Source organism: Corythoichthys intestinalis, chromosome 9 (assembly GCF_030265065.1).
Source record: "Corythoichthys intestinalis isolate RoL2023-P3 chromosome 9, ASM3026506v1, whole genome shotgun sequence".
NCBI lineage: Eukaryota > Metazoa > Chordata > Actinopteri > Syngnathiformes > Syngnathidae > Corythoichthys > Corythoichthys intestinalis.
In genome coordinates, this window is record NC_080403.1 from 34395718 (window position 1) to 34414555 (window position 18838).

Sequence of the window (18838 nt, forward strand, 5' to 3'; positions counted from 1 at the left end):
CTTGTGACTGGTCGCTGGAAAGCCCGCCTCCGCGCCGGGTGACACGTGATCAGCATACTATTACTCTACTGTACTCAGAAAGTTTGGCAAACTTGGTTACGTTGTCTTGAGGGCAGTAAACAAAAGGTAAGCTCTTCGATAAACGTTTTAATTCGGAAATGTCACCCAACTGTCTAAAAGTGCATTCATTCATCTTTAAATTCGTGTATATTTTGCCTCTACTACGACTAGAAGTCCGCGTGGTAAATGTTTACTCTCGTGAAATGGCCGCAATTAACAATGTCGCTTTTTGATTGAGTTTAGTTATACAGTAGTTGTAATCTGTGGAACCATGTATGAAAATACTGAAAAACAGGAACATTTGTATAGATGCTGCAGTTAAAATGGGTCAGTCTGACTTGACAAAGCGTTTTCTCAGTGCTATAATACGATACGTTACAGTTCCCATTGATCTGTCACTGTCACATGCGAACTATTAGAAGTCAAAGATACTGCTGTACTCAGAGTTGGTGTAGAGTATTATTCACACTTAAGTTTTGTAGAACATTACAGCAATATGGAGGAATCCTGTTTCCCCAGTAGTCGTCAAAATTATGCAATATTTAATAACTGCGCTACCACTAAAATACTAGATTGCTTTAATTCACATATTTTTAGATTTAAACAAATTCAGGCCTCCAGATTGCTAAAAAAGGGCAGTTTGGACCCCAGACTTGACATGCGAGCAGTAGTACATGTCTTAATTAAAAATGAAAAAAAATAAAATAAACATGATTTAATTAGGAGTGTGTATTGCTTCATATCTGGCGATACGATTCGTATCACGAATCACAGGCAGAGGTGGGTAGAGTAGCCAAAAATTTTACATTTTTTAAATTTTTCAAGAAAGAGGAGTGTTACTTCAAAATAATATTACTCAAGTAAAAGTAAAAGTAGTTGTCCAAAAATGTAGTCAAGTACAAGTGAAAAAGTGTTGAAAAAAAGAATACTCAGTAATGAGTAACATTGTGAGTAACTACTTATATTTTTGTTGGATTTTTGGTCTATGGTATGGTATTTTTGGTATTTTTTTCTGAACACAAAGTTATCTATATCGACTGTTGATATAATGATACTGTACAATAACCTATTACATAACCACATTAAGCCAAAGAAATGAAAAAAAAAAATCATTCAACTCACATGAATGAAGCATTATTCATCCAAAGAGCATGACTGCCCTCTGGTGGAGAAAATATTTCCTAGTTTGAATCATGAAAAGCTCCTTCATAATTATTATTTTGAAATTAAAAGGATCATATCTCCTGTTTTTCGTCGTCAATCGGTGCCAAATAAAATCTGGGTAAGAGGTTAAAATCCGTGCTTTCGAGTCATGTTGAGGGCAGTGCTCTATATCAAATACTTCATTTTTTACAGTGCTTTAAAGACGCCACATGATTGAACAGGCTGGCGTGAAGATAGAGCGACAAGCTTGCGTCTGATTGGTAGAATGGACTCATGTGATTTTTGTTGTGACGTCTCATTGGTGAAATCGGTAGAGCTACCCTAGTAATACACCAGGTACGTCTTGGCAAAAAAAATAATAAAATCCAATATGTAGAATAAAGAGGAAAAATGTAACGACTCTTGTGTAGCCCAAAGTAGCGTAATAAGAGTAGAGTTTTTTCTTCACAAATCTACTCAAGTGGAAGTAAAAAGTATAGCTTAGAAAAACTACTCTTAGAAGTACATTTTTCTCAAAAAGTTACTCAACTAAATGTACATGTAAAGCGTTACTACCCACCTCTGCTCACAGGTCACGATTCGATTTGATCCTGATTAATCCGGATAGTACACTTGAAGATAATCATTGCAATATTTGTATATCACTTTAGAAATAAACAAATAAAAAATGGACATAAAAGCATAGGTGCAGTTTGACTTATGCGGGACGAGGGGGGCAAAACATGAAACAATGAAATACCAAATATCCATCTTGCCTCGTCAGGTGTAGTTTTGGTTAAATAAAGCAAAGGACTGTCTCTAAGGTGCTAGTCACATGATCTGTCCAAAAACCCATTATGAAATATTTTTAAGGACTTGTTCATTTCATTATTTTTGTTGTTTGTTTTTATTGCTTTATAACTTCTGTAGATAACATTTTACCAGCTACATTCTTTTTCATTTACAGTATAGTGGTATAGGAAAGTCAATTGCATGCAATGACATTTTTCAGCCACCAGGGGAGGTTGGCACTGCCCCGCCTACCTCCCCTCAATCTCCGCGTATGCATAAAAGTACTGTACATCATATCAATTTATTCCTGAAACCTCATCCAGCACTCAAGTAGAACTGTTTTTTTAATTTTTGAACAACATATGGCTTTCATTATAACATTTTCTCTTTTTATTTCTTTTTATATAATTTATTTTTTGGTTGCTGACAAACCTCTTCTCTACACCAAAATTCACGTGTTGATTATACTGCAGAAAACAGCTGGTGTATTTACTGCATCAGCAACATGGTGGAAATTAGTATTTTTACTCTCTAAGTGGATTTTCATTGTGCACTTATAAATGTTCTGCTTGCCCTCCTAATTTTTCTGAGGTATGGGGCTACTGTGCTTCTATTTTAAAAAGTTGTTCTGCAGCTATTACGCACTAAAGTGACACAAGTTGAGTCACTGTTGATTTATCACTAATGACATCACTGATGTACATTTTTCAGTACCATAATTTTTAAAATTACTTGTAATAAACTGTACTATACGAGACTTAATTCATTAGATTTACACTTATTGTCACATTTATTATGAATCATTTTGACTATTTAGACTGGTTTTATTTGTGGTTGGCAAAGTGAAAGGAAAAACTGTTTGAATAACATTCACCTTCTGCTTTCATTAGGAACATGTCACATGCACCAACAGAAGAGCTCTGCTTCAAACCCCCAGATGGTGGCTGGGGTTGGATGGTTGTGATTGGGGCTCATATTTCCATTGGCTTTGCCTATGCAACACCCAAAGCCCTATCCATTTTCTTCAATGACATCCAATTAGACTTGCAAGCCAGCTACAGTGATATAGCATGGATATCCTCAATCATGTTAGCAGCCATGTATGCTGGAGGTGAGTTGACTTAGAAGAATAACAAAAGCATTGTATTTTATCACCTACCCCATTAAAAATGGTTAAATGGGAATCTTAGGGATTGTGGTTTTCCCGCCCAATATTATTATTCCAGTAAAATGTATATTGCACTTTGGTACAATAATACATATTATGTCCCCAAAAGACCTGATATGAGCAAGATGTGTCCCCCAAATGTCCCCAAATCAACAGGAAGTGACCTGATATTGTCCCCGAAATGTCCCCAAACCAACCTGGACGGGGCTAAGATCTATATCTCCACACAGCAAAGCCACAGTGTAATTTCTCCAGAAATTGCAGTTTCTAGTACATATTATGAAGTGTGCAACCAGAAAATAACTAGAGTTTTTATCTGTGGTGGCTCTATTGCTCTGAAATGAGTTTGCGACTCTGTCCACGTGTCCTCGTATTGCATACACAATGAATGGGCTTGTTGTTGACACGCTACATGTTAAGTGCAGTATGAAGAGGCCCTTTTTTCGGCACATTGCCATTTCACTACACTCTCACCGCTTTTTATAAATCGTCGCATTACGTGTCAGTCTGTTTTATTTAGATTTTATGAGATCGCACTTGATAGTGCTTCGTCTCACACCAGGAAACAGTGACAATTTTGACATAGCTAGAGTGTTGATTGCAAAATAGCAATGTGAGAGAATCTCTCTTTACTCAAATATGTGTCTGGAAAACAAACAGCCCTAATTGAGCAAATATGTTGTAGGAAAAAAAGAAAAACAGCTTTTGAATGGGAAATTTTGCATGTGCTCATAGTACATAGGTGTGTACTACAAACATGGAGTTCTGGTAATCAGAAAAGATAAGATATTTTATATATGCACTAACAGTATACAGTATTAAAAACTTGCTAAAAAACAAAAGAATTGCAATGGACAATGTGATGAAACTAACAAACCATTTTTTAAAACCATGAAATCATCATTATGGCAGAATCAAACGCACAATTAAAATCTATTATTTGGGTTTCTCACAAATTATGGAGGTATGCTCAAGGTAAATCATGAAAAGGTCTGTGCCTTACCCGACCTCAATTGAAGACACCAAATTGGTGAAATATTTGCTTCACCTGAGGCTTTATCATATTGTCCTTGGCAAGGTTTTAGCAATATCACCAATTGGCAAAGAGAGACAAAGCAAATATATCAGCGGCTGAGCTTGCAAACTAGAGGCTCCCATCAACACTCCTCTCGGTAAAGACATGACAGCCTTTTCCAGAAAACTCAGACTCAAGTGGTCATATGAAATGCCGTATTGGTCCGAATATAAGACGACCCCGATTATAAGATGACTCAAGTTTGAAAAAAGACTTTTTGAACACCAAATTATTTTTTATACAGAAAATAATTACAGTACATCTGAAATGAAACAAATGATTATAACAATATATGTGAGAGAAAAAGCATGTTCTTTTGCCATATTTAAATCTTAATATCTGAACATTTAAATATGTAAACTAAAGTGCAATCACATTCGTAAATGAATGGCTTCTGGTTTTTGAAATGTAAATAAACCAATCGATTGTGATAAAACAACAAAGTTGCAATAACTGCATTAACCATCAAAGTGAAGTCTAACTGTAACCGTAGTCTTGAAACAAATCTGAATAAGGAAAATCATTACAATAAAATAATGCAAACTGGTTAAACTTGAGAGTAGCTGAAATCTGTCACGACAGAATATCGCTTTAATGATATCTGGCGCCATCTAGCATTGTGAATGGGTATAACGTCTCGACCGCGAATATAAGACGACCCCCGCTTTTTCAGTCTTATTTCAATGCAAAAAACACCATCTTATATTCGGGCCAGTACGGTATAAGTTTTAATGACCGAGGAAATGGTGATAGTGGGAAGATACGCTTGTGACCGAGTCTCAATGAGAAGAGTAATTAATTCCCACACATACTGTACATCAGTACTTCTCAAATAGTGGGGCGCGAGCGATGCCAGGGGGGGCGCATGTGACCTCGGGGAACATGTTTTTTTTTTGTTTTTTTTTTGCCGTACTGGAATAAAGTGTACTTGCACATCCACTCAGTAGGTGGCAGTGGCGCTCTCATTTTCAGAGTGCGCGCAGTATTTTTGAACTAAGGAAGAGCACTCAGCACACACAGACAACAGATATGAACAACAGTGTGCCACCGCCGTTTTCGAAAGCCATTTTCCGACCGGACTCACTCACGCAGCGACCCACTGTCTTGTCCGGTTCTCACGTCGCCGCCCGAGAAGTGCCATTTTCGGCTTGGGATCGTCACGACGACCGCCCTCACCTACGGTTCTACCTCGGCCGCCGTGAATGCGCTTTTTTCGTGCCGTTTGCCTTTTAGCTTTGACTTTTAATACAGTGGGTGATGATGAAAGACCACTGTTTACTGTGTCTAAAAATAATTATAGCAGACAGCCAGAAGCCAAATCAATTAAGACGCCACATAAAGACATTAGACCCCAATTTCATTGTTAAGCCGCTTGATTTTTTCAGTGAAAACGTGCCGAATATTGCCAACAATCTTCCTGCTTTGTCACTGTTATATCAGTAAACCAGTGAGCATTGTTAGCATGCTCATTGCAAAATAACTCCACGCCATTGCAAAGGAGGTAAATACTGTGAGCAGCAAAAAGAAAAACTGTCCTGTCCAAGGACACTTTTTTTCTTCTTTTATTCAGATTTGTTTTTTCGGTCAAATTTTTTGGCATATTGTCCTCATGAGTGAATGTTTCTAATCAATTTTAATGTTATTATTTACTGATTTTATTACATTTTTTCTGTATCAAATGGTCAAAAATGTACCTTGAGTGTATTTTTTAGTTTGGATGTGAATTTTTTTTTAAAAATTCAGGCAAATTGATGCACGTCAAGTCTTCTCTGTTACAAACAAAACAATGTTAATAAAGTTATACTTTATTATAAGTTGATCTATGTTACTTTTTTCTTTATTAGAAAAAAAGGACACAATGTTAGGCAGATGCGTATTTATAATAGTAATTTTATAGACAAATGATACTATTTACAGTGGCGGCAGAGTTTGGGGGGGCGCGAAACATTTACGTCTTCCTTGGGGGGGCGTGACAGAAAATAATTGAGAAGCACTGCTGTACATGATCAATCCTGTAAAGATGCACATGGGTAATGTTATGTGAAGTTCAAGTTTAAAGGAGGACAAAGTGTTGTGATTAAATATCCATTAAATCTTCCAAAGATTTTGTACATATTGAAATAGTATCTATAAAAAGTTTGTCTGTTTATGAATGTTGTACATATGTATATTTGTGTAGGAAAAACTTGTCTATTTATTAATGTTGTGTGTTGTTTTGTCTCTATGCATTCGCTGGTTGGTTGGTTACTTCTGCCATAGTCCTTTAGGTTGTACTAACAAACGGGCTCATCGCTGTTTCTAGTTTTTCAGGTTTGACAACCATGAACTTCGGATTTGTAGTCCACCTGTGAATCGTTTGTATTTAGCAGTTTTTCCTGGATGAAATAATGAAATGAAAATCCATTATTGCACTACAGGATCCATCAAAAGTCCTCACTCCACACTCCTCATTGTCAACATGTGACAATTGGAATTACTGTAATATCTCGATTATAATATGCATCCAAATATATTTTTTCACAGGACCAGTAAGCAGCGCGTTGGTCAATCGCTATGGAAGCCGATCCATAGTCATACTTGGGGGCCTGATGTGTGGGGTCTCCATGGTAGCTGCTTCCTTTGGAAACTCCATCATTTACCTGTACTTATGCATTGGTGTCATTGCAGGTACAGTATTGGGATCCCTTTTTTTCCTCAATTGTTGTTCATCTAAAATGCAGTACTGTATATCTAAAGTGAGTTACTGTTGCTTCATTGATGGGCATTCTGATATTATGTGTTGGTTGTTGATATTTTGTCCTTGACGTTCTTTCAACTCCTTTCATGTGTTGGTTGTTGATATTTTGTCCTTGACGTTCTTTCAACTCCTTTCATAATCATTTCCTCTGACTCGGTAGCTTTTTTCCCCCCACAGCATTATTTGGGTGCCCGTTCCAGTTAGTGAGGGGGGCAGTTACTGTGCTCCAAGTGGAACAGGACTGCTTTGATAAATAAGCAATATACGTCGGTTCTGGAGAGCATGGCATAAAGAGGCCCACTGCTCTGTTGCTCACCCTACTGTCAAGATTGTCACATGGGGCTCACAACCACCTTTAGAGGCTCATTACCCTACCAAGGACAACTATGTAAGGATTAATAAGTGCAGCAATTGGCCCTGTATGATACTAGAGGGCATATGTGTCCTGTACTTGCACAGTTTACAAAACAGAGCATGTTTAGAGGAACATAAACAGCTGTGTGGTGCAGAAAAACAATATCTATGTAATTTGAGCCCCCAGTAAGCTGCTTCATTGATTGCTGAAATACCTTGGTATGCTTAACGTATTGAGAAATCTGACTTATCCTGCTCCCAACTGGTCTGATATGATTCTCTCACCTTTTACCGTTTTAATAATTGATTGTTTTAAACATCAGTAAATAGCATGATTTTATCAATATTATTTTTGTCCACTACCTGTGTAGTAAATCAATAAATAGTGCAGTTTTGTAGGCATTTATTTTGTCCATTACAGTGTTATTCTGTAAAATCCACAGCAAGTAAAGAAGAGCCTGTCTAAACAAACCACATAGTTCAAACCACAAAAGAGAAAATACAATTAAAATTTAAACTACAATCACAAAAAAATCTTACACAAAGCCTTGCAGTAAAACTTGCAAAAAACCTTAACCTCTTCAGACCCACATTTTTTCCGCTAGGCAAAATAAATAAATAAACAAACACTGCACTGATTTTTATTCTACTCAAACACCACAACAAAGTGCAATTTTTTGGTCGGGGATATTTCATGCTTTTATTGTTTTTTTTTTTTTTTTTATGTTAATGTGCTTTTAATTAGAAATGAGCACTTTACATGATCCTTTTTCAAGTTGCATCTGGTCAGCCATTTTCAAAGAGCCAAAAAAAGCAAATAGGGCGTGTCAAACCTCATGATTTGATTTCGATGGGTAAAGTTTCATCCAATCCTCTCCCAGAAATGGCAATAGCAACTAAATTCAGTGTATTTATTGGTTTAGAGACGTGAACACGTCATGTCCTTCAGTAGCTTGCTTAGGTCTAAAGGGGTTAAAATAGGCTGTTGTATTGATTAAAGTGACAACAATCTATTCTTAGAGTATTTGTGACTCTAGTTAGAATAAGTGCTACAGAAAATGATGGATGATCAGTTAAGTTTCTATCGACCTACACTAACGGAAAAAGATTATTTCCAAGGTGATGTATATTAATGAATATCGTCATATTAATTTAATCAATTGTGTTTGTGTTAATGGATTATGTTTGTCTATTTGTCTCCACACAGGCTGCGGACTCGCTTTAAACTTGAATGCATCGCTCACCATCATCAGCAAGTACTTTTTGGCTAAGCGTCCTTTAGCCAACGGTTTAGCAATGGCAGGGAGTCCTGTGTTTTTGTGCTTCTTGGCACCTCTTAATCAATATCTACTGGACAAGTTTGGATGGAGAGGAAGTCTCCTTATCCTAGGGGCTCTGATGCTCAACTGTTGTGTAGCTGGAGCCTTGATGAGACCAGTTGTTTCCTGTAATGTGTCATTTCGTGCACCAGAATTTAAGGTGGAGGAGCAGTCAAATAAGGACAGCATCAAGCAACGGAAACAAAATTGTGTCAGTCGTGCTGTAGATTGGTCATTTTTCAAAGATCGGGGCTTTCTAATTTACCTCATTGGGAACATAATGTTCATTTTTGGTGCCTATGCACCTATTGTGTTCCTCTCAGCATATGCTGTCAGTCAGGGTGTTGACCAATACTCAGCAGCATATCTGCTCTCCATTATGGGTTTTGTGGACATGTTTGTTCGACCTGGCACCGGCCTGCTTGCCAACAGCAGGTGGATCAGACCAAGAGTTCAGTACTTCTTCAGCTTCGCCATGGTGTTCAATGGAACATGCCATTTATTATGCCCACTAATCAAAAGCTATACATTTTTAGTGGTCTATGCCATATTTTTTGGTGTGGGTTTCGGCATGGTTTTTGCCCTCATATTTGAATGCCTGATGGATCTGATGGGAAATCAACGCTTTCCTAGTGCTGTTGGACTGGTCACCATCATTGAGTGCATCCCAATGCTGCTAGGCCCGCCTGCTGCAGGTAACTGTATTACCAAATCTATTTAGAGCCATTTTATAAGTGTTCTACGCCCGGTATTATAATTTCAATGTGTGTGTGAAAATAACAAAAATGGATGCAAAAATGGAAGCTAGAATTATTTTTATACTTGAGGAAAAAAACACTTCATATGCAAGTATCGTTTTATATTCACTATTACTGATTTTCAACGCGGACCTGCAAAATAATTTACATTGCCGGATCCCAAAATATATCGGATTTGGTGTTTGTGGATTTCTTTTTGCCAAAAACTTTCCTAAACAAACCCACTAAAAGTGCTTTTGATTTTTGATTTCAACCTTTCCAACTTCAGACTATTTTGCTCACTCTTCGTGAAAAAATTTTGGGAAAATTACACTAAAATTTCACTTTGGACCTGCTTTGCTTTGGTAATTTGACTCCAGTGTCAACATGATTGGACCCACAAAAAACTCCCTATTAGCTCCCAATATTTACTTAAATTCCAATGACTGAAACATCTATTTAAATGGGAATTTAGAAAAGGTTACGGACCAGCAGAGCAAAGCATTCCCATGCAATTTTTTGAGAAATTGAATTTTCTTGCTGGGGGCAAAAATCTATTTTGTGCAATCGTGTCATGAAATGGTCTCAAATTCTGAGTGCGAAGTAATAACAGATTGCAAGTGGAACAACATCAAATAGGAGTGCATCTTCTTTTGGTTGCCTTCTTAAAAATTGATGCCATGCCCAAAAAAAAAAAAAAAAAAAAAAAGATGCCATCATAGAGCACTGCTTACTTACAGTCTTGTTTCTACAGATCATGCAGATGTTTCTGTAAAGTGTATCTATAACAAAGGCCCCTAATGAGGCACTGAAGTAGCACAGCTTTATCCATTGTGTGTACACCAGCCCACTGACTTTGCCTATTTTATTGAGTTGAAAATTTGTAGGCCCCTTGATTTGTCTACTGCAACCCTTTGCTGAGGTGCTAATTTGCAGGTGCAAACAAGTGACTCTCTGCACATCTTGCATTCACCTCCAGAGGGCACAGTCATTACATCTGCCCTAACCACTCTGTTTATTACTGCCCCTCCAAACCTTTGGGTCACTCACTCCAATTACGTTTAAGTGAGGTACCTACCGCTGTGTCATCTTTTTGCTGTTAATGATGGCTGTTAATGATGTTCCATCCGGGTCTCCTATTTGGTAATGTACCTGTGCTGTAATCAAAATGGAGTGCATTGAAAAAGATGATTATGCCAGATGGACCTCATTAATGTGTTGCCAAACAAAGCCAGTCTTAATGAGTGCAATGGTCATTTTTGTCAATTCACCATATGACAGCTATCAATCAAATGGCACAACCTCCAAGAGCATTTGAATTCTAAAATTACAGTTTACAATTAATGATCAAAAGTAGTTCACTGTAATGAATCAGCCTAACTTTTAAACCTCTGTATGCATAAAGTTGTAAGGCATCATGACTCATTTAGTTGGCTAATCATTACACGGAAGACATTTGGGCTTGGAAATTGCATTTTGGTCAAATTGCCATTGAAGAGTAGAGCTGGTTCCACGATTTTAGATTATGAAATGCTCCTGCGTAACAAGAGCGTAGGTTTGGTCTCAACATTGGTAGGGACGACATAACAGCATAACCTGCATATAAACTTTTTGCTGGGGATGGGACACTAAAAAGACCAAAGAGATTATTGATTGAGGGCCAGAGCTACATTTCTCACGAATATGAATCTAAACAATTGATGTGCTAAGTTATCAATGCAAAATAAATCTGTTTTGACTTATACTAACTTTCATGTGTATTGTTTCAGGCGATACAACGTTCAATTCAAAACTTTGTTTTCAAAAATTACTAAAGAAATATTTTGAAGTACAAATCCCTTTATTAAAAAAAAAAAAAGGGGGGGGGGCTATCTAAGAATGGGTCCACTTCTGGGGAATACTGGAGCACCCATAAACTCAAACTAAAGTATTGTAATAATATAATGATTTGGGAAAAAATAATGAAGAAAAATCTGAGATATCCAAGGACTGATCTACATCTGAGGCATACTAGACTACCCCAAGACTCGAATCGAAGTACTCTAATGAAATTCTGATGTGTGATTTAATTTCACAGATTTTTATCATGTCAGTGTCCCCCTGAAGTGGATTCTTGGATAGTTCCCCATTTTTTTTAAATAAAGGGACTTGCACTCTGAAGCCACCGCGTTGCATTACCGTAATGCACTGGCCTGACCGTAGTAGTTATGTAGGTTAGCAAGTTCAAACAGTTTAATGTTATGCTAACGCTGATTCAGGTCAGATTTTCTTTAGCAAAATTAGTGGTGTTCCCCCACCTCCACAACATAGCCGTATTTTTACTTCATTTACAGTGGCTGCTGCTGGCCGGAAAAAAAAATTCTAACATCCCTACTTTTCAAAAGGGGTGGAGGAGGTTGCATGTTGTTGACATGAATCTGTTGGGGGGGTGAGATTGAGCGTGTGTGTGTGGCGAGAGGGGCTGGAGGGAGGGTGTACAAGTCATCAGCCAATCAAATGTGCGTTAGAGGGAATCAGCAAGTGAAAAGGGATAATTGTAAGTCTGAACATAATGAAAATAATTCCCTTAATAATGTTAGGGTCTGTTTTACCTATTACCTAAATTACCTATATAACTGCACTAATTATGTAATGCAAATAAGGTTGCTAAAAAGTTGGTGGGGAGAATTTCAGAATCCTGAAAAGTTGGTAGTGTTATGTCCTACCGTCCCTATGCAAACCTACACCCTTGCTGCGTGACATAGTTCAGTGCCCTAACCCCCTCCCCCCCATTTAAAAAAAAAAAAAAAAGAAAGAAAGAAAGAAAACGGCCAATATTCTGATTGAATGACTGAAAATGTCATTTTGGTGACACGGGCTGACAAATAGACACTGAAAGCGAGAGATAAACACCTGTCAATTGATCCATGTCTTTAAGCTGAGCGTGCTGTGGACATTTGAAGACTTAAACCTAATCCAAAGTACATTTGTCACTTTTCTGCAGACTTGACCTTGATATTTGTGGCTTTTAGAATGGTCTTATCTACTAATTCATTTTGGTAGCAGTTGTCAAAATTGCCCTCTGAGAGACACATAAATGTCCAGATCAAGTGTAGTGGTCCATAGTCATTTTCCAACGTCACACCTCTCAAATCTGACCCCACCTTTTGATATTTTTCTCACTCACTTTGTTCAGCCATTTACCAAGATTATTTAATACTGGTAGATATTGCATTGTGCTGTTAGCGTGTTTGTTCAAAACTATTTTTCTCTTGATGACAAAGTGTGAGATTGTGTGTATGATCATTTCAACACTCACCATCTTGTTTCTTTGCAGGATTACTGGTAGATGTATTTGGAGACTACAAGTACCTCTTCTTCTTGTGCGGCACAGTCATTGTTACCGGTGGGATCTTTCTTTTCATCATGAACATTTACAACTATCACATGCTGGAAAAAGAAAGCAGCAGGCAACAAAATCAAAATAATATTGTAGGCCAGGACCAAGCCGAGGTGCTAAAAACACTTAATCACAGTTTATCTACAAAGCAGTCAGCTCTGCCAGAGTGTAAAGACGAAAGCGAGCCAACGCTGTCTTGAAAGATGCAATTAATTACTATTCATTTCCTTCTGGTTTGCGTATCCCTCATGTGCAAGAGATGTATTTCACATCCAGGGAGTTGCAGTATTTGGCCATTTAGTCAGACAAATTAAAATGCTTTTATTCACACTAATTATTTTATGAGCTGGCCTTGTTAGCGCTTCCGTGAAGCCATGATTGTAATTATGTTTACACTTAACATAAGCTTGCCAATAGGCAGCTATAACATCATTGTTTACATTCCTCAATTTTTAAAACTCTGTTTTCAATTAATAGCAATGTAGCCGTGTTTTATCTTAAATGATTTTATTTTATCAGAATATTGACCCAATAAAATTACAAGACAGAGATGGTATGAATGTCAGTCAGCATATGTTTCTGAGACATTCCATATAAATGTCATACCTCATTGCAGTAAACCTATGAGAACCTCTATTTTATATGATCTTGTGACTTTGAAAGTGGTGCTTTAGTTGAATAACTTGAAACAATTAACAGGTCAAACAACAGTATCTCTTTTAACATTTCAGTATGCTGTATTGATCTGAACTGGATATTTTTCAAACTTGTCAAAAGTTCTAACAGACCTACTGGCAAATGGATAAAAATAATTTGTCAGAATGGGCCAAATGTGTCATGCATCTTTCCTGAAGTCCTTTAATCAAGAGAGACAACAACAAAACACCCCTTCCTTTGTTCTCACTTGAAATTGTGCTTTCGAGATCTTTTGCTGAACACAAGTAATACAACTTTCCTAACACTGGTAAACTAATCCAGCATTTGCCATTGAAGCTATTTTGTTACTTGTTCAAGTCTTCAAAGCATCTCATTAAAACAGCAATGACTGAATGATGGATTACTAATATGACTTTGTATTGTACTTGAGCTTCCATCTACTTGACAAGGAAGTCAACATTAGCAAACAAATGGTGACTATGTTATTAAACACTGTCGTCCAAATTGATTTACAAGTTTATTTTGTGCATGACCTATAGTGTCAGTCTCGCTTGGCTGGCACAGCAGTGTGCACAGATGGTACACTTAACATTACCGTCGATAATTGTCTGATGTCCCTATGACGACTGCATATGTTGCTTAAGCCTGGCTGAAGATAGCATATCGTGTAGCTGTGTCATTTGGGATTTTATTTTTGTTGTTGATGACTAATGGTACTTTTCCGATCATACATTGGCCAAATACATTCCTCTGTGTTGTGCAGCTACTGTACGTTTTTACAATATTGCACTGAGCCATTCACCTTTACTCTTTAGAACTTGAATGTTTTATCAGGCATGTTCCTTATAAGAAAAACTGTAGGTGACTTATTACTAAGTCAGTCCCATGTTATCTAGTCAAACATTTTTTTTTCCTGTTAGTGACCAGTCTACTGTAAGCCTACAGTGGTATGAAAAAGTATCTGAACCTTTTGGAATTTCTCACATTTCTGCATAAAATATCCATCAAATGTGATCTGATCTTTGTCAAAATCACATAGATGTTAAAACTGTCTGCTTTAACTAAAACCACCCAAACATTTATGGCGTTTTTCATATTTTAATGAGGATAGCATGCAAACAATGACAGAAAGAGGGAAAAATAAGTACAATAAGTGAACCTTCAGCCTCAGGACACTTAAAGAGCAATTGAAAAAAATGTGTCAGGTGTGCGCCCAATCTGCCCACTATAAAACACAAACCTGGTAAAATTGTCTTGATGAGAAGCATTGTCTGATGTGCTTCATGGCTCGGTCAAAAGAGCTGTCTGAAAACCTGCATTCAAGGATTGTTGATTTGTATAAAGCTGGGAAAGGATACAAAACCATCCCTATAAGTCTGGATGCTCATCAATCGGCAGTCAGAGAGGTTGTCCACAAATGGAGAGAGTTTTTGCACTGTTGCTTCTCTCCCAAGAAGTGGCCGTCCACCAAAAATGACGTCAAGAGTTCAGCGCAGAATACTCAGAGAGGTAAAAAAAGAACCCTAGAGTGTCTGCTAAAACCTTACAGAAATCACTGGCACAGTCCAATATCTCATGCACATATCAACTATATGTAAAACAATGGCCAAGAATGGTGTTCATGGGAGGACTCCACGGAGGAAGCCACATTGTTGCTAGTTTAATGTTTGCAAAAAGACACTTGGACACTCTACAGAAGACATCAACACCTTATCCCTACCGTGAAGCATGGTGGGGGGAGCATCGTGATTTTGGGCTGTTTTGCTGCCTCAGGTCCTGGACACCTTGCCATCAATAATGGAAGAATGAATTCAAAAGTTTATCAGGATGTTTTGCAGGAAAACCTGAGGCCGTCTGTAAAACAGTTGAAGCTAAAAAGAGGATGGATACTGCAACAAGACAATGATCCAAAACACGGAATTAAATCAACTTCATAATGGTTTCAGAAGAACATAATACACGTTCTGGAGTGACCAAGTCAAAGCCAGACTTGGACCCGATCGAGATGCTGAGGCATGACCTAAAGACAGCGATTCATACCAGACATTCCAGGAATCTGACTGAACTACATCAGTTTTGCAGAGAAGAATGGGCCAAGATTAGTCCTGATCGATGTGCCAGACTGATCTGCAGCTGCAGGACGCGTCTGGTTGGAGTTATTGCTGCCAAAGGGTGGGGGGGTCACAAAATATTAAATGTGATGGTTCACTTACTTATTTTATCCCCTTCTGTCATTGTTTGCATACTATCCTCATTAAAATATCAAAACCTATAAAGTTGTTTAGTTAAAGCAGACACTTTTTTTTCATCTGTGTGATTTTGACAAAGATCAGATCACAGTTGATGATGATTTTATGTAGAAATGTGAGAAATTCCAAAAGGTCCAGGTACTTTTTCATTCCACTGTATGTATGATTGCTTCAGAATGTTCAAATGGATTTGACAGTGCATGTATTTGCTTGTAAAACATCAAAATTAAAATGAATCTTCTACAGGCATTATTCTCAAACCTTTGTGTCTCAAATATTAAAGATTGTTTTTTAAAATATTTTCATGATGTTTATTCTTTTAAAGAAATTAACATGCATTGTAAAATCGGTAAAACAAAGCCATTCTAAGGAATACGCATCTCTACGAGGTGAAGTACTGTACTACAATAAAGGAATGCCTTCAAATTAACATCAGCCATGCAATTTTGCAGTGTGGTTGGTTTTGTCCATTTTTCACAATTATGAGACGGGGGAACAAGTTTAGAAATGTCAGCATCTTAAGGGCATGAGCAGCTAATGAAGCAAGCAACGCCTGGATGTTTTGGGCTGGTCGCGCCAAGCTGTGTTGAGCCTCACATACATCTGCATAATAGCGGGTCACCAAAGTACAGATGTGTGCATAAATCAATACAGTGTGCATTTTTGTGCCTAGTCCCGAGTGTCAGGCCAGAGGCATAACAAGGGTTGAAGCCAAACACTATATTTAAGTTCTATTTCACGAGAAGAGTGGGTGAGGGAATGCATGTCAATGTCGATGATCAGCCTTCCTTTCTCCTGACCTTTGCATCTGTAGGAATCAAATCTGGATTGTTTACAGTTGGTGGGTGACCAGATGAAACGGGAGTGGTTTTACACAAGCGGAGAGTCTGAGACAAGCAGCAAAGAAAGACTGTGCTCCCACCGGGCTCAAAGAGCACTGGCATCTATCAGGAGAAGAAATTGAATGAGATTTTGAGAGCAACAGAGATTAGATAGGCTTCGAGTGTTGAGCAAGCACAAGGCACACCAATGTAATGCTTCCTCTCGCTGGGATGAGATCAAACTTACAGAACACAGTGCAACAGACACACATAGAATTACACGTGCACACTGTGGCCTTTGGTGCTAGAGTAAAAATTTGATGCTTTGTTGTTTGCTCGGGGACACTGTGTGATACCCCCTCACACACAGAGACTCACACAAAAAATAACTGGTGATGTGTGTAATTTCACATTATTTACGCAATCATCTTACCAAACAAAATGTGATCTCAGGTTTATCAAATAGGGCTTTAATAGAAGGTTTCATTACAGTGTGGCTAAAATGCGATAACAAACAGTATAACCTGATATTTTTGGACCTGATTACTCAAGTATACTAATCTTTGACTTTTTTTTTTTTTAAGATTTTTTTAATTTTCCATATAGTATTTTAGTCCTTCAATTTTCAAATTTCTTATCCATTAAAATATTTGTCAGTTTGTACTAGCGACAGAGTGGCTGAACAATGAACGACTACAATAAAATAAGATTTCACTCAGAGTTGGGACATTATGGTGTAGATTTGGAAAAGATTACCATTATGTCCATTGTTTTAGGTGTTGTGTTATCGACACACTCTTAAAATAATAGTCTAAGGCATTTTTCTTTACAAAGATATTTAAAATTGTACAAATTCTGCAAATGGTTCATTTTTTTGTGTTTCCAGATAAATATTTTTAAATTTAATTAAGGGATTATTACTATAAGATTACAATATTAGAATACAATTACTGTACAATATTTCTATTGTGTAAAATATGTGCTGTCATTGAAGGTTACAGAAGTACATTATTGTGTTTATCTAACTTCTCTTTATCAACATGCCTATGATAGCGTTGCGTCATGGGTCAAAAAACTACTAAAAACAGCTACATCTTGGGTATTGATTAATGCAAAGAAATACCAATTAGATAAACATTTGAAAAAGTATCTGCTCAAATTACAAGCAACGCCACAACTGATTACAACTATTTACTGCAATCCAATTTTATACTCGGGAAATGAAGTACAACTGCACAGAAAAATAATATCTCGATGAAGTTAATAAAACAACATTCAACAACCAAAGCTTGATATGTTGGAATTCATGTGCTGTATGTATACAGCAATATAGTCTACTATTCTGGCATTGTTCTATTCTCTCCTTTTTCAAAACGTATTGTAAAAAGGCACAAAAAGCAAAACACATCTATCCTTAATCAGTTGTGATGTTTTGTATGAAAAGTGGCAGCGGCTTTTGCAACTTGAGAGGCAATTTTGTTTAAAATATAAATAGCAATATTAACTGGAAATAATGGTGTTTCTACCATGAAATTATATGAATGTTGATTCTGGTAACATTTGACAAAAGGTTGTGAAGGTTTTATAAAAGCAGAAGTGGGTAGTAATGCGTTACATGTACTCCGTTACATTTACTTGAGTAACTTTTTGAGAAAAATGTACATCTAAGAGTAGTTTTACTCAGCCATACTTTTTACTTTTACTAGAGTAGATATGTGAAGAAAAACCACTACTGTTACTCTGCTACTTTGGACTACACAAGAGGCGTTACATTTTTCCTCATTATTCTACATATTAGATTTATTATTTTTTGCCATGGATGCCAAGAGTAGCTCGAATAATTTCACCAATGAGACGTTGCAACAATAATCATGACTCAATTTAACCGATCAGACGCAAGCTTGCCGTTCTATGACCATGCCAGCCTGTTCAATCACGTGGTGTCTTTAAAGCACCATCAAATAGTGAAGTATTTGACATAGAGCGCTGCCCACAACACGACTCGAAAGCACGGATTTAAACCTCTCGCCCAGTTTTTATTTGGCACCGATTGACCACGGAAAACCGCAGATAAGATCCTTTTAATTTCACAATTGTAACTATGAAAGAACTATTCAAACTGGGAACTATTTTTTCCACTAGAGGGCACTCATGCTATTTGGACGAATAATGCTTCATGTCTGTCTTTTGTTTCCTCTCACCGGAATTCAATGATTTTTTAAATTTTGTATTTCTTTGGCTTAATGTGGTTATGTAATGGATTATTGTACAGTATAATTATAACAACAGTTCATTAAAAAAAATACAATTGTTTAAAAAAAAACAAAAAAAAAAAAAAACTGTTACA

The 18838-nt window shown here is 37.1% G+C and overlaps 1 protein-coding gene across 1 annotated transcript; it reads left to right on the plus strand.

Annotated features, from left to right (window-relative positions):
• The first annotated feature begins 68 nt into the window (after positions 1–68).
• On the plus strand, positions 69–15757 carry LOC130921956 (monocarboxylate transporter 2-like). Its single transcript, XM_057846356.1, has 5 exons — positions 69–126; positions 2886–3106; positions 6762–6905; positions 8537–9343; positions 12702–15757. The coding sequence occupies exons 2-5, from the start codon at positions 2890–2892 to the stop codon at positions 12962–12964; spliced, it is 1431 nt and encodes a 476-aa protein (XP_057702339.1). The 5' UTR covers positions 69–126; positions 2886–2889; the 3' UTR covers positions 12965–15757.
• The last annotated feature ends 3081 nt before the right edge of the window (positions 15758–18838 follow it).

Excerpts from the sequence above, each read along its gene's own strand:
- LOC130921956 (XM_057846356.1), top strand. The coding sequence starts at position 2,890 with ATGTCACATGCACCAACAGAAGAGCTCTGCTTCAAACCCCCAGATGGT. Across the intron at positions 3,107-6,761 it reads AGCAGCCATGTATGCTGGAG|GACCAGTAAGCAGCGCGTTG; the intron begins GTGAGTTGACTT and ends ATTTTTTCACAG. Across the intron at positions 9,344-12,701 it reads GCTAGGCCCGCCTGCTGCAG|GATTACTGGTAGATGTATTT; the intron begins GTAACTGTATTA and ends GTTTCTTTGCAG.